The sequence below is a fragment of the Merops nubicus genome, unplaced genomic scaffold (assembly GCF_000691845.1).
Source record: "Merops nubicus isolate BGI_N331 unplaced genomic scaffold, ASM69184v1 scaffold4265, whole genome shotgun sequence".
Lineage (NCBI taxonomy): Eukaryota > Metazoa > Chordata > Aves > Coraciiformes > Meropidae > Merops > Merops nubicus.
Genome location: NW_008607471.1, coordinates 1 through 21,221, shown reverse-complemented (window position 1 = coordinate 21,221; position 21,221 = coordinate 1). Strand labels below are relative to the sequence as shown.

The 21,221-nt window shown below is 41.4% G+C and overlaps 2 protein-coding genes across 2 annotated transcripts in view; one reads left to right on the top strand and one right to left on the bottom strand.

The window, feature by feature from the left end:
• PCNXL2 (pecanex-like 2 (Drosophila)) overlaps positions 1-3,683 on the top strand; it is a gene marked incomplete at its 5' end in the record, with an annotated part of 143,433 nt that extends 139,750 nt beyond the window's left edge. The window contains 2 exons of the mRNA XM_008939937.1: positions 675-1,123; positions 3,194-3,683. Of these exons, the coding sequence (XP_008938185.1) occupies positions 675-1,123; positions 3,194-3,367 (623 nt within the window). The remainder of the gene's footprint in view (positions 1-674; positions 1,124-3,193) is intronic.
• Positions 3,684-10,085: 6,402 nt separating this feature from the next.
• NTPCR (nucleoside-triphosphatase, cancer-related) lies at positions 10,086-20,824 on the bottom strand. Its single transcript, XM_008939936.1, has 5 exons — positions 20,767-20,824; positions 18,760-18,922; positions 17,622-17,718; positions 14,859-15,068; positions 10,086-10,374 (listed from the first exon to the last, which is right to left on the bottom strand). Exons 1-5 carry the CDS (start codon positions 20,822-20,824, stop codon positions 10,306-10,308), a joined length of 597 nt encoding a protein of 198 aa, XP_008938184.1. The 3' UTR covers positions 10,086-10,305.
• Between the last annotated feature and the right edge of the window lie 397 nt (positions 20,825-21,221).

The window sequence follows — 21,221 nt, the reverse complement described above, 5'->3', positions numbered from 1 at the left end:
GTCTTATGTGGGTCTCATTCAGACCTCCAATAGACTGCCCTACCTAGAGGTGTTCACGTCTTTTCAGTCTGTGATATATTGCAAGTATCGCTCCTGGAATTCAGATGTGGTTTAATTCCAGGCTCAAAAATTATCCTGTGGGTTGAATGCCCTAGCCTTCTAGTTGGTTGAATTCTCAAATTCTCATTCCCTGTATGCAGGAATAATTATTTTTAGTGTGCCATTTTTTAAACTCACATTTCTGGGGGGTAATTTTTGCATTTAATTACACCAACCCATTTAAAGTGGATATTCAACATCCCCTACTTCAGTGTGGTTGTCAAAGGGGAAGAGTTACAGCAACATTATACTCTGTCATTCACTGAGCAGTTAAAATGTACATGGCAGGATAGATGTGAGCCTGTGATGAGAGTACTTTCCTTGGGGTGTCATTTTCCTCTCTTTTGACTCAGTGCAGAACCACTGGGACTGTTCTGACCAAAAAGTCAGAATCCTTGTAGAGGAAAATACAGAATAGGTTCATAGGTTTAGCAATCTGTTAATCTGGGGATTTTTATGCTGATAAAACCGGCAGTAACATGCCAACAGTAATATATACTCACAGGACACCCTCAACAGCATGCCGTCAGTCCATCAGGATGCTGTTTACTTAAATATATTTCTTTCTTTTAAAGGCAGGAGAAAATCCAGGAGTCAGTCCATCCAGGCACACACTGCTTTAAACCAAAGGCCCCCTGCTTCAAGTCACTCTGGACCAATTGCCGAAAGCCGCCAGCCTTTCATTCAGACATCTACATCTGCCCACGAAATTGCCCAAAGGCTTTCTGGTAGTCAGCTGTCATTCCACAACTCGGCAACCTCCGTGTTCTCCCAGTCCCCTGCTGTTCCTGTTGCCGGCCAGCTGACTGTGCAGGACCGAGCTGCAGCGATGCTCAGGTCCAGTCTGGCCTCTTCCACCAGCTCAACTCTCAGCCTACTGTTCGGCAAGAGAAGTTTTTCAAGTGCTTTGGTGATTTCTGGGCTCTCAGCTGCAGATGGAGGTAACACCAGTGACACCCTCTCATCCAGCAGTATGAATATTGCCATGGGTCCATCTGCCAGAGCAGCAAGTCAAGCAGCTCGGGTAAGGCTGAAACCAAAATCGTAGTACTAAGCATGAGCTACTGTACTGCTCTCCTATCGAGTTCTTGAACTGTCCTCGCCAACATTTGGTTTCTTCCATCTCACTTGTCAGAAAATAGGCTTTTCCAAAACAATGTCAGGATTTTGGTGTTTGTTTTGGATTTTGCTGCATCACGATGAAAGTGAGACTGTTTGATATCAGTGTGGATGTAAGAGTGATTTATTTGTAAGCAATTTGCAGGCTGGCTGTTAAGCATGCATCTCAAGTTGCACACTGAGGCAAAGTCCTTCCTTTCACTCAGACCAGGGACTTAGGTCTCCATTTTCTGCAGCCCAGGAGTTGAATACCATCATGAGCAGACTAATAGCTCCTTCCTTCCTTGTTTAGGCAGGACTTAATTACACAGACGAACAGTCCCACTGAACAGTGCACTTGTTCTGCCCCTTTCTCTGACCAGAAATTCAATCCAGGACCTGAAAACCTTGTTGCTGAACAGGTTAGTCAAAGGCAAGTCCATAGGAAATACTTCTCAAAGGAAACCTGCATACCCTCTGATTCAGCCATTTCTTATGGATAAACAGTACACACAAAGAACTTCCAGCCCTCTTCCCAGCAGCTCCCAGTTCTATTCCCATCTTCCCTGGAAAATGCAATGCAAATAATAGTGTTTGTTACTGTTTTATTGCCTACCTAAGTGTACATATTTAACTTTGGTTGCTATCAATCACAAAATTGAAATTTTGAAAATTTCAGTTCAGCACTACAGAGCAGTAATGTAAGAAGATGGACTAGAGACCAAGGGCAACTGCAACTAGAGGTTAAGTGACAATGTAATTAAGACAGACTTTAACATTTGGCCTATCAGAATGGAAACTAAATTTGCAACAGGGGAAGACACTGGATATGGAAAGTCCAGAACGCTTTTCTGCTACTACCATACTGAACTGTCTGTAATTTCCCTACTTTTCAAAGAATTCTCCAAAACTCAGGTGAAAAAAGGTCCTTAGCATGTGTGTATTTTGCTCTCAACCCAAAAATACCATGTATGATGTAATTCCCTGGAGTTTTGCCATGAAATTCAACACAAGTTGACTGAATGTTACTCACATGGGTCCAGTCCTGCTTTATTACTCTAATGAACATGAATAATATTTCTAGGTGTACAGCTGAGCATATCAGATGACAAGGCATAATTCCAGCTATCAAGGGTTTATAGCCTAATTTGCAAGAACTCAGCCAGTCAGCAATGCTGAGTACTAATGGTAGGATTCACCTCGTCTAATGTTAAACTATCTAAAATTGGGGCCACAAAGGCTCAGTAGATTGTTGGTGTGGCCTCTGAATTCAGTGGAGAGGACAATCCCCTTCATCCTTACAGCTGTCAGGGAGAAATTTTCCCCTGGGACACTCGTATCTCTCTGCCAATCATTGATAGCCTAGATGATACACTAAGACTACATGGTTAAATTTATAAGAGGCGAGTCCTGGCTCGGAGTCCAGGTGCTTATTTGATTGAAAGTGGTAAGGAGGAAGTGTTTAATTTCAACATTAGCACAGTTCTGGAAAGCTTTTATACGAATGGACTCCTTACAATGGGGTGACACTGCACGTAACATTTTCAGTCTGATAATTGCCTTCCAGTTTTGATGAAAAGGTTTCTTTGTAAGTTGGATTTAAAATATGGTGTATAAAGCAAGCCCCAGAGCAACCCAATTTAACTTCTTAGACGTCAGCCCTGCTTTGAACAGCAGTTTGGACTGGATGACCTCCAGAAGTCCTTTTCAGTACAAATTATTCTACAGCTGTCTCTAAGTGTACATCTGCGGTACTAAACCTCTAGCTCCTGGTCTGCTTTTCTTTCCAAATTTATGTGTTACACAAAGTGTGACAAGCACCTCTTCAGAAGTCCCATGTGAATAATGCACGCGAAGAATCCTGTGCAGTTTCACAGAATGACATTCTTACATCAATTTTTAACTTTTTTTCACCTATCGCTTGAAAAAATAGCTGAAGAGTTCCTTAGAAATTTCCTAAACTAGTTGACTTTTTCTTTTCTTCCTTTCTTTCCAGCAACTGACGGAGACGTGCGAAGCAACCGATGCCGCAGAGTCCAGACCGCGGCGAGAGGCGGGTCCCGCCCACGCCATCTTCGTGAGCCGGAGCCTGGAGTGCAGAAGGGCCAGCCAAGAAGATATGGCCCTGGAAGACACCGCTTCTCAGCAGAGCCTGTCTGAGGAGCAGTAAGGAGTGTTCCCAGCCCAAGAGCCGCGTGCTTCTTAGAATTAAATAAAGACACGGTTAGGTCAGCTGCACGTGGGTTTAGCTTCTTTCACATGTAATAAGCAACCTCCAGATATTTATTTTTCTAACTTCTACACAAGAATACTATGGGACAGATGTTCTTCAGGTAAAAGCCTTGGCATGGGTAGGGTTGGAAGATGTCCTAAAAAACAGAGTGCCACTTCATCTCAGGTTCTTGTAAATCTAGAACAGTGAAAACAACCTGTTTAACGTTCCTTCCCCCAGAGCAGCTGGAATCACAGATGAATACAGTGGGAAATAATCAATACAACTCGGTGAAAAGCACACAAGATCTCTCTTTCCTGCCGTAACTAAACAGCTGATTGCATGCAAACTAATTGGCATTTGATATATAACATATAGCAAAAAGCAACTTTGAAGAGAATCAATGAATACATAAAAGGACAGTACAAAATGTACTGTAACATTACAGCTAAATATGGATTTTTTTTTTTCCTCTTTCCAACAGCAAATGTTTTTTTTTTTTTTTAGTTTTTCTTTAAGATGTTATGCAGGTGGTAATTCTGAATAGCAACATAGCATCACAGATTGGTATCCTGCATGCAGCCATACTGAAATATTGTGTGAACAAGCCATGCTACACAGAGTAACGAAAGTCAAGTGTGGGAAAAGAAAGTACCCATTGCGTGGAAAGCCTTCAAAGCACTCGGTGCACCTTAGTTGCAAAGAAAGCAGGTTTGCATAAACAGCTGCTCTTAGGTGTTATCTCATGCTCCTCTTTGGTTTATAGCAGTGTTTCTCAAATTCCAGGCAATGTCCCACTTGGGAATTGCAAAAGGGCCCAGGGGAAGCCTCCTCAAGGACAGAAAAGTGCAAAGCAGGCTGCAGTTATTGTCTGGGAAGTGTCTGCATTAGGAAGGGAACAGCTAAATGCCTTTAATTGCTGGACACAGCTCAGTGTCCATAAACACTTGTAGCCAGTAATTACAGAGTGTTCTGATTTCCCTCCCCCAGAGAAATTGAGCTGCTGCCAATTTAATAGTTGCATACAGATGAGGCAAAAAAAAGGAGACCATGCTTTCAGAGTTTGAGAAACACTGATTTGCAGGAAGGCATGACTACTTTGAAAGCTAAAAGGCTACTAAACACACACACATGTTCTCTTTTTTTTCTAATTAAAAAAATTGCAGCTATCAGTGTCTTGCTGTTCCTCTTTACTGTAGCTACTGTAAATTGTTTCTAATTCTCCACACAATGATGCACAGCCAGGCTGTCTTGTCCCAATTAACAAGAAAGATTTAAGGAGATGTTGTAGCTAAGTCTCATTACTGTTAGGCAATACATAGTTGCATTCTAAGCCTCCTACTGTGCCACACTTAAGATTATAAGTAGTAGAACTAAACACCTAGTGAAAATAAACTGATCCAAGTATGTTCTGTGTGGCAGCAGTTTTTGGGTTTTCTTTTGTATTTGAATTGTTTTCACTTGCTTTCTACCTTATAAAATGGAGAAATCTGCTGATTTTCTTTCACTTCAGGTCTTGATGAACTGGATATTTATAAAGCTCAGCACAACGTAGGCAAAATTCTGCTCGTGTTCACCAGGGCAAAAGCAGAGTATTCATGCACAGTGCCCCGAGACACATGGTCACAGGTGCAGTTTAGGCTCTACTAATGTCTCCTCCAGCATCCAGGTGTGATATTGAAGAGGAAATTGAATTCAACTGCTCCCTTCTGACCATTTCTAGCAGATCATACCTTTCCAGCCACCACCCTGCTCATGAAGTGCATCATCACAAATGAAGGATGAAAGTTATACAGGTAGGTGGAGCTACCAGCTCCCATTTCTGCCTTGGGGGATCTTCTATGGCAGTCTACTAAGACAAACTATCACTGCTTTGTCTTCCTCAACCCTGCCTTGTGTAGAGACAGAGAAAACGGGTGGGTGGGGAAAGCACCAAAAACTTCCTCAGTTATTCAGTTAGCCTCACTTAGGCCTCTAGTTTCCACAACTTTAAGTTTGAATTCAATTTCCATCAAAAATAAGTAACTCCAGTAGTTCAAATCAACCTAAATTAGTCTATGTATCCAACTCAAGCACACAAAACCAGATTGGGAAATAATTGCACAAACCCTTCTAGTGGCAAGCTGCTGTATCCGATTAGCACAGACCAAGGCCCAGCACCACCACCCTCCCCAACATCATCTCTGAGACTGTCTCCACAGCCTCTGGTACTGCACCCTAAGATAATGCAGCTGCCTCACAGTTCCTGACTTAGGTCAAGTGACCAGCCCCTGGAGCACAACTCCTTGGGGACAGCAGTGAGCCAGGAAGCCCCCGGCCTTCTGCTGCACAGGGTGGCTGCCAGAAAAGGCTTTGTTGAGGCACACCACAAGAGCAGGGCTGAGCAGGAGTCAAGGTAAGATTCAAAAATTAGTTCCTTTTCATTGACATGTCTTACAGAGTTTTTATTTTGCCCTGAAGTTGTTATGGTAGCATAGTGGGTTGACAGAAAAAAAAGTGAGTGACTATCAACAACAGTAACAAAGGCAAAAAAATAGATTTGAAAATGACAACACAACCTCTCCATAATTTTGGAGATGGTCTGCTTTGAACGACTACTATGTACACTGTTTTTAAATATGGGCCAAGCCTACAGAATAATCAGACACTATGTTTAGAAATACAGGCTGGAACTAGGTATGAGGTTACAGTGATGAAGCACATTTAGACTTTGCCCCATCTTTGCATGAGGTAGAGATAGACCAAATTACTCCATATATTACCAAAGATGCATTTAAGGCTCTGATGCTAACTAACAAGTACCTAACCTTTAAACAGAACAGCTTTGCAGAGGACCAAAAAGCACACGGGTCTGTAGGATAGCCATCTTCAGCACCATTGCCTACACACACAAAGGCTTTAGGCCACACTTTTATTCCTAGAAGACCTAAGCAGACTGATATTAAACCTCACACATGAGGTGCTTCAGAGTTGCAAGATCGAGGTACCTGTGATGTCTCAGGAAGCCCACTTTGGGGGCAGTTTTGAGCCCTGAATGAAAAGCAAAGGTAACCTTCACTGCTTTGAAGTCAGCTGCAGCACTGATGACAGGTTTCACAATGCAAAATGCTGTTGTCAAAACACAGCCTGAAGTAGCTCAGGGTTGAACAGTTCACCTGTATTACATGTGTGACCTCTTACCAGAGCTGTGATGCAGGGAGAATGGCCACCAACACATGCCAACACCACCTTTTGTATGCACTTCCATTTTGTGTCAGATTTGAAGATTTAGGTGCTATGCTTGAACTTTTCCAGAGCTGCAGAAACCACTTACTCAGCCGGGTCAGAAGGCAAAAGCCTGCCTGAAGCTTGCTCAGCCAGCCCAGAACCTTCTTGTTCCTAGAGCCTGAAAGCAGCGACGCTCCCGCATCGCTAGCAAGCCGAACGCATCCTTTGAGGAAATCAAGCACTCAATCCACAGGAGAATTTGGTACATGCAGTTCTTTCACAGACATGCCAGAAGGGGTGAAGAGATGGAGGCCTTATCTACCTCCCTCCCAGCTTAACCCCAGGTAACATCACTGTTACTGAAAAGAAACATCAGGTGTGATCCAGCAGGTACACTGGCAAGCCCCCTGCCTGGCCTTCAGCCCAGCTGCCTCCCGCCACAGCAAGCGTTTCCTACTTGCTTGATGGACACAATGGGCAAAGTTTTTGTCTGGTCATTCAAAAATACGAATATCAGAGGTCCTGCAGTTCCCTCCACTTTGAAGTGTCATACAAACTTCCATGTGAGGAACTGAAGTTATTGTTGAAAAGTCTCACCTCATTCCCATAGACGAAGATCTTGGCATTCAGTGCATTTAAAACAAGTGTTAACAAAAAGGACTTACCAGTGAGTCTCTGTCCCCTAAGCAAGATGGCCAGATACTCTCAATATACAGAAATGACATTCTGAAGCAACTATAAAGTTCTTCAGAATCTCTGTGATGTCATTCACAGCTTTTCTCTAAAAGCTGTTTATTAGGATAAAGCAAGAAATGTCATCTTTAGTTGGCTGCAACCCACCAAATGACTGCTCCTCTCTTGCTGGGGAGTTTAAGTTCAAGATCATCTGAATTTTGCGCAGCGCATTTTAGGAGATTAGAATTACCAGTGAATTTCTCCAACATGTAATAATCATCTTCTCATCAATGTGTATTTTTTAACTACCCAGTTATTGCCATATTTAGATTATTCCCTGGCTTGGGAGTTGGTATTTAACTATAATGTTTCACTAGTGCTTGTACATGCTTAAATCTGCACCACAGACATGCTACTTTTAACTATGCAGCAGCTCCAGTGTTAAAGACTCACCTCTCTCATTCAGCCTTCTCAGAGTTTTACAAGTCAAAAATTGTCTAATGCATGATAAATAATGCAGGCCCTGTTTATTCCACGCTGTGTGCAATTTGATATTGGAATTACAAGCTTCCTTGCCAAAAAACATCCTTGATTCTCAGGCTTTAAGAGAGTAATTGGTACCTCATATTCATCCCTTTTTTTGCACCAATTAAAACCTGCAGGTGCACTAATGTTGTCATCTGGAATCTTGCTGGTACATCAGAGGTTATTTTCACCAAATGTCTGCTATTAGTAAAATAGGCCCATCAAGGGAATTGTGAATGCTCTGTTTGTTGTTACAGTGCTCAAGGCCTTCCAAATATTTTACTAGTGAAAGACCAGACAATATATTTTTACCTCTGAAGTATAAACACAGGGTGTCATAAAAGCCAGGTTCAGTTGGCACTGTGACTTTCTCACTCAATGTATATTTGAAACAGGCAAATCATTTCCTCAGGACTGTCTCAGATTTAAAGGCCAGACGTGGCTGTTAAGGTCATCTAGAATGCCCCACTGAACACAGACCACAGATTTTTCTCTTTATTTCTCTTGAGATGCACTCTTGCTCAGAGGGAAGATGGGCTTAAAAACCAAAAAAAAAACAATTAATGACTCTCACCAATCTTGAGATAAGTAGCAGGAAGCAAGAGCCACTGATGTCAGTAGCAGAAATACTCTTTGATTTAAAGGGGTTGATGCTTCACTCCCAGTCCCAGTGAAGGAAAAACCCACCTCCATTTTAGATTTTTTTCCCAGTGACTTAACTACCCTCCCTACAAAAGGTCATCCTTCTACCAGGAGACAATGGCCAAAAAGTACTATAAGCACACTGGTCAAAAGTTCCCCAGGCTTCTTGTTATAATTTTTTTTTTTTCTTCCAGTCTATTAGATGATGGGACTACAGTAGGCATCGCGGCACTACAGGCAGGGCAATAGATCTACTTTTGTGAGGAACAATTCCACTTTAAGTGATGAACTCCCAACAACACTGGCTGAACTGGAATTTGGAAAAATGAGCTCTGTCATCACTCCTCAAGGAACTCCCCTCCCTAGCCTCTACAGAAAGCTGTCAAATATCTCCATTTCATTTAGCTTTAAAGGTCAGTCCTCATTTAAGACTCGACTGCAGTCACACTAAAACCTTGCTAGACTTTGGCTAATGAATTAGTCATTGACAGAACTATTCTTTTACAGCTTAAGAGACTTAACACTGAAACAGTAGGACATGCAATATTTAAGTGCAGAGAGGTTTCTGTTCAAAAGTCTATGGCACATAGCCCTGAAAAAGTTTACTTGGGTCCCAAGTCCATCACCTCTAACAAGATGTCTTGTCTACGTAAGATGCCTGAATAAATTAAGGGATTAGTGATACCTTCAGGGCACAACCATATTTTGCAAAAAGCAGCCAGGAGCTGTACGTTCTCAAACAAGTGGGACCCTAAGAGGACTTCTCTTTTTCCCAAATACGATGAAGATGATACTACCATCCAAACAGATTTGGGCAGGATGGTAGTGTCACAGGGCAGTCAAGGAACAAGGCCACGGCATCCTTTAACATGGCACGCACCTCCTACCATCTGTGGAGGGGCCACGTTTGTTCCAGAACATTGTTCTGAATATAGGAAAGGACGTTCCCTCCATGCTCCCAGCTGTTTCCAGGGCACCTGTAAAAATGCCTCTCTCCATCCAGCCCTCTACAGCCTTGCGAGTCAGTGTCTTGGGTGTCAGAAATAAATAACAAAAAAGATTTGAAAACGCCTTTAAATAGTTTTACATTTTAACAGCTGTGGAATTGAACAGAAAAAAAAGTTAAGAGATGACTGAATTCTTAGCAACTTTTTACAGCCAGTGAGGACTACAAATCATACAATGAACAAGTGTGCACATGGGAGGGAATTCTGTTTTCACATCATACAAAACTGATTTAAGTGGTAAGCACTTTTCCTGAACATGTTTGCACACCTCATAGGGAAACACATTGTCTAATACTCCCAAACACTTCTTATTTCACCATTAACCATTAAGTATATACAAAATTGAATAAGAAAAATAAAAACCAACCAAACAATATCTATAAACATAAGAGACTGTAAAACTCATATAGACAAATGCAGTACTAAGTTGACACTGACTTAATAAACTTGGCCTGAAAAGCAAAAGTCACAATTTGACTGAACTTCATCACCTTGAAGATTTTTTTTTTTTTTTTTTCTTTAAGGGGGTGTGAGGCAGGATTGCTATCAAAAACTTAAAAATAAACCCAAAATGCAGCCCATTATCAACTACTGTCTGGACCACTTACGAGAGTGTAGTTGGTCACTTTTCCTCATGAAGTAGAATTCTATAAATTTCACTTGGGACTACAGGAAGTTTCCTTAAAATTCCAGGTAACCCTTCTCATACTGCAACTGAAGAGAGGATCCAGTAAAGCCCCCAGGGCCTAAAGCAGGAAGGACAGACTTTAAAACATCCACAAAATGTTGTAATGTTTTGTGAAAAGAAAAGCTTTAGTGTTTACAGGCAAGAAAAGGTCTTCATTTTCTGCAGGATTCTACAGCTGCCAAGATGTCTTGCAAAATGCTGTTTCTGTTTTCCTTACTAACCTAGAGAAAGAGAAATTAAAAGTGATGTAATTTGACGAATAACTTCTGTATCAGCATTTACTTCAAAAAACAAACAAAGCAGAAATTCAAATGTATTTCTTGTCTCAGTGGAGGAATGCTGAGTGTCAAACACCTGCCTTCTTCTGCTACTGAGAACACAATAACCTAAACCCACAAACCTACATATGTAATTGAATATTCGGTGATCACTTTGATTTAATTACCTACGGTATTTTGCAGTATTATTCAGGGCTTGAATAACTAACAAGAATCACTTGAAGCACCAGTGTGTACTTTTCTCATTACTGTAAACCCTTTTCAATTACCAAATATAATTTTCCTATTATAAAGTGGCACCTTCAGTACTTGAAAGAGTTTTATTTATTAGGAAGCCAGACCCAGTCAGAAACATCTGCAATGAAAAAATTTAAAACCAGCGTAGCAGCACAACTCTGTGTTCTGAGAAATCCCAGATTACAGGGTAGAAACACCTTGATAAAGGATTAAGACTACTTGAGAAACCTGGGGGGCTTTTGTAGCCCAGTGACCCACAGTGCCATGCATTGCTAACTAAATGGCTGAGGTGGTGAAAGGGTTAACAAGCGACTGTGAAGTGTCAGCAAAAGCCTCATTTTAAAAAGCCTCAGAAATTTTCCCCACTGTTCAGATCCCTGCAGAGAGGGCAGGAAGAAATCTGACAAAGACAGATGAGCCAAAAAAAGAAAAAAAAGAAAAAAAAAAACAAACAAACAAACACCAAGCCATTTGTATTTTTAACAAAGTTTGAGAAATGCTGTTTGACAAGGAGAGACACCACACTATGCATGGCATAAAACTCTTTACCAGCAAGGTTTCACTGCCTCCCCTGTAGCTGCATTTAAGGTCTGAGCACAAGGGTTCCTACCCTTTCCAGTACTACAGCCAATACTGAACGGGAAAGTAGTTTTATTGCTGCTGTTATTGTTGTTATTTTTAAATAGGTGACAGTCCTACCTAAGGAATCTGGCCCTAGGAGCCTCCTGCTATTTTCAGTCACAGACATCCTATCCAAATGCTGAAAACCAAGACTATGAAACCTAGAGACTGTGGTCTCACCCATGCCTCTTGAATTCAAGAGAGCAGATCAACATGGGACTGATGAAAAAGTGACATTTAAAAAAATAAAGAAGCAAGGAATGAAAGCAAAGATCTGCCTGAAAATGTTGCTGGGTTTATTATCATTCCAAGCCTGTTATAAGATAAACAGAAAACCCCAGAACAACAAAGAGAGCAAGACAACAAAGAATGGAATTACTCTTCAGTAAGGCTGTTGAGAGACTCCAAGGTAAACAAGGCACAGAGCATAGACCAGGCAAACTCTAAATCTCACAGCAAGTGTCCTGATATCCTGACTTTCAAAGGACCTTCTGAAGATTTAATAGCTCTTCCCACTGTCTCGCAGCCAAAAACCCACAATACTACATTTTATCTATCCCTTTTCCATACCTATGTGCCAGAAGTCCAGTGAGAGCAGCAGGAAAGAAAGTGCCAAGAGCTGGGAAATTTTCAAGTTTTTTACATAGGCTGCTTAATAGATACATCTCCTCTTAAGATTTGGAGATTCTGTGCAGGCAGCTTTGCCAGAGAGAACAAATCCCCCAGTGTCTGCACTGAATGTACAAATAGACTGGTAGATTTTTTAGACAGGGAGTTGAAAATAACTGTAGATGCTTCTTATAATAAGCATTGAGGTAATTTGAGGGAAACTATCACCAAAACTCCAAGCAGGCAACAGTAGAAGACAAAAGCTTTCTTCCCCTGTTACAGTACTATTAAGGAAACCCCTCTTTAACAGCCTGTTAAAAACTGACCCTTTTCTCTTCTGATCCATTGAACTACTTATTTTCTTTTTTAAAAGACAGGTAACCAAACTTCACTAATAGGTTTCACAGAAGCAAAATTAATAGATAGGAAAACGGGAGAAAAATAATATCTGCCAGCTGCTAAGGATAATCTGATCCTATTTATGACATTGTGTCTGCAAAACTACACAGACCCGGGCAGTGCAAAAAGAGCCTCTGTAGTTTCACTGGCAAGTTTAGTTCTCAGTAAAACAGAACTGGGCAACACTGGCAAGAAGTGTGTTAAGTAACAGAGCCCAAATCATTAAGTGTTCTAAACGCAATAATAAATTAAACACCTGGGACCATGTCCTCAACTGCTTTTAAGGCATCTGGGCCCATTTACACCAACTGCATATGCTTTCAAGACAGAAGGGACTGTAAAACCCCAGACAGCTGCCTCTGTGCACTTAGCGTCAACATCAGAACTGTCCTTGTGACACTAAGAGAAGGATGAGAAAACTCTGCTTTGTCACAATATGGGGTTAAGCTGCATTCAAATGACAAAGCAGGCATAAACTCTTTGGAAGGTAGCCACCTACTTCTGCATGCTTCCAGGCACCACAGAAGTTAGTAAGAAATTACTGACCATGAGCTATTTGGGCACTCCAGGTTCTCCACATGCCATAGCCCTTGAAGAACACTGGTGATCCAGTATTTACTTCAGCCAGGAACACCTCTGGCTCCCCACGGCCAGGTCCTGTTCCTGCTCACACACACATTTTAAGTAGCTGGGAAAGGGCACGCAGTGTGTCACTGAAGCAAGCAAGGCAGATGCTCTCTGAAACAAGACTTCAGTATAGCTGGTCTCTGCCACCTGGGAGTTATCCCAGTCTGGCACACGTTTCACACCCATGCTTTTGGCTAACAGATTCACAAGAAAACTATTTAAACAAAGAAACCTGCACGTCCTCATCCCAGCAGCATAAACAGGATAGCTCACTTTTTTAGCCAGGGTTTCTTTTAGCTAGAGAAAAACACTCCTCTGTCAAAATTTACAGGGAGACTTCTCCTGGCTGTAGTCAGTAATTCAGAGGAAGATCTAGCAGCAGACTGATAGGGATACAGCTAACAAACCCTGGGCTGAGTGGCACATGGACTCGGAACATCACCTAAAAAAATGAGACAATGGAAAACCTCAAAAGCTTCCTTAAAAAGCCGAACGCTGTTTTCTAGTACTGTGTTTCCTCATCAGAGAGGGCCAAACACACACACTGCTGTGACTGCAGCCTAAGCACAGAATGACTGTTCCTTCCAGAAAGGCATTCTTCATTCCCTCTTCTGCCAGCCTACTGCTGTAAAGGAGGTCATAGAAACTCAACATTCATCTGCGTCCCTGTTCAGTAGTCTGACAACTTACACACATCAGCTTGTCAGTGGGAAACCTGGGGTTTTATCTCTGAAAGGAATGGTAGGAGCTGAATGTTTATGCAAGAAAAGGAATCTTTCTTCGTCTCTGCTCCTATGATTCCTTTATCACTTCATTGAACAGGCATTTAATCTAAAAGAAACAGAAATTGAAGATGATGGTGGGACCACCAACTAAAGGAAAGCTGAGGAGCTTTTCTGAATGCTGCAGTTTTATTAATCCCACTTTGAAGAGGAAAAAAGATGGAGGCTTTGCTTTCTTTGCAGTAATTAGGGTCATTCATCATGAAGTTGTTGAGATAGTGGTTTTTCCTTCCTCATTCACTTGGATGAAAACAGAGTAAGCATTCTCACTGTGACATGGATCTGATAAAGCATAAACTGCAACAGTGTTCTGCTCTACAGAGTATTACCCCTGTTAGTCAGCCAGGACGTGTAAGTCCCACTTACTGAATTTATAATGCACAGCTCAGTTTTGCATATGTAGCTTTATTCTCTACTACAAATAGTACACACCGAGCAGAAAAATAACTCAAGGGAGTAGGGGCTGCCTTTAGCTTGGTTTTGTGCAGCCTCCGGGACACCTGCAGATGTTAAGGACACCTCACACGTATCACTGTGAACAGGCTGTGTTCTGTTGTGGTAGGTTTTTTGAGAACCTCCCTGTAACTGATCAGAAATGCACTCTGAGGCCCTAATATTCTGAAATTTATGTCTGTAAAAATAACATAATGAATTCCAAAGTTGGTTCACTGACTCCAGAGAAAGTATGCTCCACTTACAAGTGTCTTTCTTCTATAAATCATTTCTGCAAATGGCCTTTTCTTTTTCTTGAATACGATTAGCACTAATATTTCTGCAAGCCAGACTGGGGAAAAAAAAATTAAAAATCTGACTGTACTTTAAAAGATTTAACTCTTAGGAATAATGAATACTTACACAGCAATAACACTACAACAAGAAAACCTTTTAAAACAAATATGTCATTACTTCTATAGCCTCTCACAAGCAAAGCCAGCTGTGTGAGACTGCTACAGTAAGTGCCAAATGTGATTTTTTTTTTATTATAAAGGTGAACACCTGCCTGTTAAGAATAAAATGGAAACTAAAAAAATTATTTCATATCTGCTACCCAGAGCTATCAATTGGTAGTAACATTTAAGTTTTTAAACTGAGCCAAACACAAACCAGCCACCTAGAACAGAAGTCTCTTTAAGGACATTAAATATTACTCACGTTGAACACTTTAACATCTTTCCTGCTTCTTATTTCTTCAACAAGATCCAGTGGCTTTCCCTTAGGTATGGGAATAGTTCCAAGCACCACGGTCCCTGAGCCAGTCAGCGTTTGACGAACAGCTTGTATAAAAGCCTGGCTGAAGAGCTCCATTTTACCAATCTCATCTATGACACAAATTTTCTTCTCTGCATCACTGCCATGGTTTACCTGTGGAAAAGTGCATCAGGAGACTGGAAACAACACAAAACTTAGAACAAGAAACAGAACTATTTTCTATGCTAATAAAAGAAATACTTCCACAAGAAATCAGTTCAATTGTAATACCGGGGAAAGGAGAAGAGTCAAAGCTGCTGCTGACAACCAACAGACTTAAAAATCTGCAATTTCTATTTCAGCACAGATTTTTGGAAAGATAAAAACATATGTACAGCATAAATGCCAACTACAATAGGAAATAGCCATAATATCAGTTTTCATTCAAAGCAAAATTCTCATAATGGTCCCACAAAAGCTATTAGACAATCGAAAACTGTACTTCACCTACTAGCCAAGCTACTCTCATAGCAGAAAGGTCATCTTCTATTTCTTTGTCCAGATACAGCTTACTCTATATTCCTAGCCAATCCCTCAGTAGTAGGGTAGGCAGCATACCAATGATCAACCACATGTGTGGTTTGTTTGCTTTTTTCATGAAATGAATACTGTGCCAAACAGTACTGTGCTGCAGGCTGGTGTGAGCAGCAGGGAAGTCTAGGAGAAAATGTGGGTGACTGCTACCAAGGGAAAGGCAACTCAGAAAGCTGAGGACTTTTCAACAGAAAAGGAAGTGCACTGCCTACCCTCTCTTGGTGAGATTAACTGAGAACTGTACTCCATTATCTATAAAGTGAGGAGGAAATCAACTCAAGTCAAAACATCACTGTAAATCCATGAATACACAGCAATACCAGCCATATTACACAAAGCCTAAAAAAAAAAAAAGGAAAAACTGAAAAGTTGAAATGTTTTCCCATGTGAAAGCACAGTATTTGCTTTTGGGAAAGTGGAAGAACTGTATAACATGCATCTTAAAATCTTTTCAAGCCAAGTCCCTGCTGAGTACCTGTTTTATCTAAAATCCTTTCACAGATCAGAGAGCTAAAAAGCCAATACTAGTCACTAGGTCACACATTGAGAAACAAGAGCATTCTTCTTTGAAAAAAAAACCTCAGTCCTGCCTGGTAAAGTTTCCAGAACCAGAGGGATCATCCATTGTAGAATCTACTCCTGTTCTCACTGGAGTGAATGAGATCCAAGTCTTAAGAGCTGAAGCCATCTTCAAGACTAAATGGGCACATGCCCACTCTGTGCTGCTCTCTGATCAAACCAGACCATACCTGTGATTCTCCAGCCCTCACTTTTCCATTTGTCTCTTCTTGTGTCAGTTCAGATGTTCCTCACTCTCCTCCTCTCCTGTTTTGTGCCACCTACGTGCATGACCACACTCCCCCCCAGCTGATTAACAGCACTTCCAATGAGAACAGTGTCATGCACTGTCCGACCCTCCTGGCCCCTTTCCTTCTTCTCTTCCCTCTCTTGTACTTGCAGAAAGCTAGGTAACAACCAGAAAAAAATCAGCACTGCTAACACTCTTCTAGCAAGATCTCTCCTGGACTTCACATTAATGCAGCAGTAAAAGGATTCTAAGCTAAGGGCTTAATGAAGTCTTCTATTAAACTATCCTTCCATTCACTAACATAGTAAATGAAGGTACAGCGAAATTAAACATACAAAAATTGTTCCATTTTATTAATATTGCCTTTCTTACTTGCCCATAATGTCTTTGCTTCCCTGTTCTCAGACTTTCACATTCCTTCACAAAACCAAGAATCAGATCCTCAGTCTCATATTTGCTCCTTGCACCTCTTTGGATTTTTGCTCTTTCAAAGTTCATTAAGAAGTCCCTTCTTCATTGGCCCCTTGAACTTTAGCAGTGTAGAAAAATCACAATAGGATTTTTTTAGTAGCACACCTCAGGAACTGCTGCACACTGTTTTTTATATGCTATTACCAAAATTAGAATTGTTCGTATTTAATTTTGGAGAGGGGAAAGGCTGGAGTAATAAAGAGGAAGGAGAAGGAAAAAGGCAATAACAATGTTAGGAGGATAGGAAAAAGACTGTGTGGAAAGTCTTTAGGCTGCTGCCCAAGAAATGCACAAGGAGCATTCCTTGTGCAGCAACCTGAAGACAAAACTATCAGGCTGCCACTATCAGTTAAAACCTACCACTCTGCAAATACTTACACAGTGGTAATTCAAAAAGAATCATTCAAGAAACAAATGTTTCTACTGGAATAAGATGGGAATCAGAGCAAGAGGGGGGAGAAAAGGCTGTGAGGAAGACAAGCAGCAGCAAAAGCCTTTTTCTTGGACCCACTGACTCCACCAGCTCTGTGTGGTAAGCCACTTGTACACGTGGTTTGCTCTGCAATATGCAAGGCAGCCTCAAAGGAAAGAGCTTCCTATCGGTGATCTCTCAGGGCAAGGAGGTCCCACTCACAGGACAATGTCAGATCAAGAACGAGAGGGGGTTGCGATGTCTCCAATGCCACAACACAGGAGAAGCAGCTAGATTTGCCCTTCCAGATGAAGTCAATAAGTATCAGCAATACCCAAGAAATAGGATATAAATATCAAACCCTAGTGCTCTACAAGGGCCTTCCAATAACACCAATTATCACAAAGCATCCATTCTTCAGCAGCTTCCATAGAATACTCACATTTCTCAGCATAGGTAGAACCAGCTGCTCAAATGAAACAATGTCTACAACGTACTGTCCCACCCGACATTCACGTCTTGAAGTAGAAGAATCAGAACTGAATTCAGAAAAAGAGACACACAATTTCGTCTAAGTAATAAGATTAGTGAGAATATATTGCAGTCATTTCAAGTGGATTTATGAAAATTTATCCTAATAAGTCAAATCCCCTTAATTCTTCTACAGAAAGAAACTCTGTAAATCATCCATGAAGTCATACTGCAGATAGTATACATTCAGATAATAAATATTCCATAAACTGCCTTCACAACTGTGTAAGCTCAAATTTGAACAGTGTAGAAAGGATGATGGGATCTAAAAGCCAGCAGGTATATTTACACTAAAATCAAACTACATGCCTGTAACACAGACAGCATCCCAGCAGTAGCCAAATCTCAGTACGGGCTGCAAAATTCTAAAACAATCTTGGAAAAATACTCCGTTTGCATATGCTGCAGGGCAGTAGGTGAGCCTCCTTTATTAGCAGCTGTATGCAAATTAGTCAGATCAACTACGTCTGAATGAGGTGCTAATGTCACACCTGGACTGAGACTTAAGTTTTGCACAACATGTGAAAAACTAAGTCTAGTGAATCAGAAGACACTGCAAGTCCCTCTGCACTTCAAAGGCTTCTCTCTTAGTGGGGCTCTGAAACTCTCCTTTTTCTTAAAATACACAAGTGGGTTTTGTGGGCCAGTCAGTGCTCTTTAAAACAGCATTACATGCAATTTCTCTTTTACTTTCCACTTCCAATTCCATAAATCAGCTGGTGGAACAACAAAAAAAAAAATCTTCCCTGCCTACAACAAGATACTTACTGTATCCCAAAGAGACCTGGCATCACAAGAAAAGGCTCAGCAGTTTTTCCTCTCTATCTGGTGAAGAGAGAACACCCTTCCCTAGCACATTTTCAATATTTCACTATGCAATAGAGACACTGTCTACCTACACAATAGAAGTATCAGCCAGGACATGAGAACTGAACAAAGAACCTGATCATAGAAGCTGGAAATCACCTTCTGGAGGAGCATTTAACATGCCAACAGACTAGAGCAGAAGCATAAAACAGTAAGCCACTTAGTTATTAAAACCTCAGTACCTCACTCTAGATAAAGGTCCTCGTTTTCCAGATAAAGTGACTACATCAAATCCTGTTCTCCTGCCACCTTCTCTAACTTCCTCTGTGTAAAATCCATCAATGGGAATGCCTGAGGATTTTAGAGCTTGAGTGACTTTCTGGATCAAAGTAGTCTTTCCAACTCCTAAAAACAGAGAAGAAACAAACAGCACACAAGATTAATTTTCTACACTAAAAGCCCATCTTTAACTACCACAGTAATTGCAGGAAGATTTAATTTTGCAAATTGTTTCTTTTTAAATGGTAGGAAGGAACAGAAGCACCTTTTAAAGTTCACCCTGTACTGATACTGTAACGTTTTATTAGCCTTTAGGAAGTGTGACTACAGTCACAACAGAATGGTACAAGTATGGCAGGCTATCACTGAGATTGTCAGCCCCCACAGTGTGTGGGCAGGCCACAAAGCCTGCCCCAACTCAAGGTAAATACCCACGAGCAGTACTGGCACACAGCTGAAAGCCAAGCTAGCTCAAAGACTGATAGATCAATCTCCCTTTCTACTACTGCTATTCAACTACTTTTTAAGAACAGAGCCGAGTTCATCCCCCTTTCAGACCGTAAGGCCAAAACTGATTGCCATTACCAGGAGCCTGACAGGCACAAAGTACACACTACTTCTAGTCATGTCCTAGGACTCGGAAGAACTCAGTGTCCCAAAGATACCAGGTCCTACACAGCAAGAAGGATTTCCAACAACAGAAACATGCTTCTTATGGTAACCAAAGCAAGAGAGTTTTAGACTAGATACAGGGGAAAAAACTTTTTAATCATGAGGACAATCAAGCCCTTTAACAGCTTGCCCAGAGCGGCTATGCAGTCTTCAAATCCTTTGAGGTTTTCAGGACCTGACTACATAAAGCCTTGAGCAACCTGGTCTGGCCTCATGGCTGACCCTTCTTTGCACCTCCTGAAGTTCCATCTCATATGAACTACAATCCTGTGGTCCTATAATCTATTTTCTTATCCTAAGAGAGACCCTTAAAACCCTCATCACCGGATGTCTCCTAGTACAGCTTGATGTACTCTCTATGATGTGAATATTGGCCACATTCCAGACATCCTCTCAGTTCCCAGAAAGGAACTCTTTCTTCTCCTTTGACATTGTACAAGTACATCCCTTGACAATCTCCTTTTAAACTCAACTTTATTGCCTCTCACAACATTTAGTGTTATCACTTCATTTTTAATCATTGCTGTAAAAAAGGAGAACGTAGAAAATATCCTGCAGAATATACCTTCAAATTCCTGGAGAGAAGGAACTTAGATCAAATGTTAGGTGCCTAAAGATGCCAACAGAAATCATTTCAACATGCACATACCAAATTCCTCCTTTTGATTTCAAGCAGATTAAGGAACGACTTTCTTAACAGTCAATATCAATGGCAAAATGTTCTGTGGCTTCAAGGGCACCTAGTCAAACTATTAAGTAAACTTTTCAAAACCAAAGCCAACGGTATTCCTGGCATTTGAACAACAATAAAATGACAAATGTGGCACCATCAGTATTTACCATCTTTCCGATGACTTGTCTCTATAAACAAATTTATATTAATTTGGCTAAGTAAATTTGTTATCTCTAATTTGGTTACCATCATTCAGTAAATTGCCAGGGAAAGGTTAAAACAATTCAAACTAAGTTTAAGAAACCTTAAAGTTGCACATGTCACTAATCAAAACAGTACATCCAATTTCACTCCAACAAAGAGAGGCAGGGCCTAAGCAGGCCTAACCTCCGTGTCTCCCGGCGGGCTGCCTGTATTTAAGCGGCTGGGAAGGCAGAGTGAGGTGGGTGGAATGTATTGCTGTCCTGGCTTAGCAGCAGCATCTTAAATTAATTCCAGACAACACAGGCGTCTACAAAAGGTTCACAAAAAGGAGCATCAGCCCCACTGCTTTACACCCAGACCACAAAAGAAAGTTTGGCAATCTGGTTTATTCCTTATCAACCTTATAATTCGACCCTCATACTATATCCCATTCCACCTCCACTAGGATCAGATTCCTCTACCATGGTAAACTGCTCCATCACTTCAATCCCAGCTGTCCCACCTGGGACACCAATTATTGCTTAACTGAGCATTACTTAAGTTGGAAGTCCTAAATCACTACAATTAAGTTACAGAAAACATTAATGCTAAGAAGTTATTAATGGCTGCAGGTGAACTGAAGGAGGATTATTTGACCACAGTTTTTTTCCCCGGTACTGAACTGCAGAGCAGGAGCCAGGGCCAAAACTGTCGCGTCTGGAAATGTCCGTGGCAGGGGACTGGATCGAGAGCTAAAAGGGACTTTCATTAACAACAAATTAACGAACACAGGAGCTCTGACCTCAACAGGGGCCGCCCGGGTAGGGGAACAGCTGCAGTCCTGCACGCCGACACCCGGGGCGACCCCGCAGGCAGCCGCCGGGCCCCGCTGCAGCA

What these genes read in the sequence shown, in the direction of transcription:
- NTPCR (XM_008939936.1), bottom strand. Translation starts at nt 20,824, where the DNA reads ATGGAGCAGTTTACCATGGTAGAGGAATCTGATCCTAGTGGAGGTGGA. An exon ending in TGGAGGTGGAATGGGATATA is followed by an intron (nt 18,923 to 20,766) that starts GTATGAGGGTCG and finishes CTCTGTTTTTAG; the next exon opens with GAGTTGGAAAGACTACTTTG. An exon ending in TTCTACCTATGCTGAGAAAT is followed by an intron (nt 15,069 to 17,621) that starts GTGAGTATTCTA and finishes ACTTTTCCACAG; the next exon opens with GTAAACCATGGCAGTGATGC.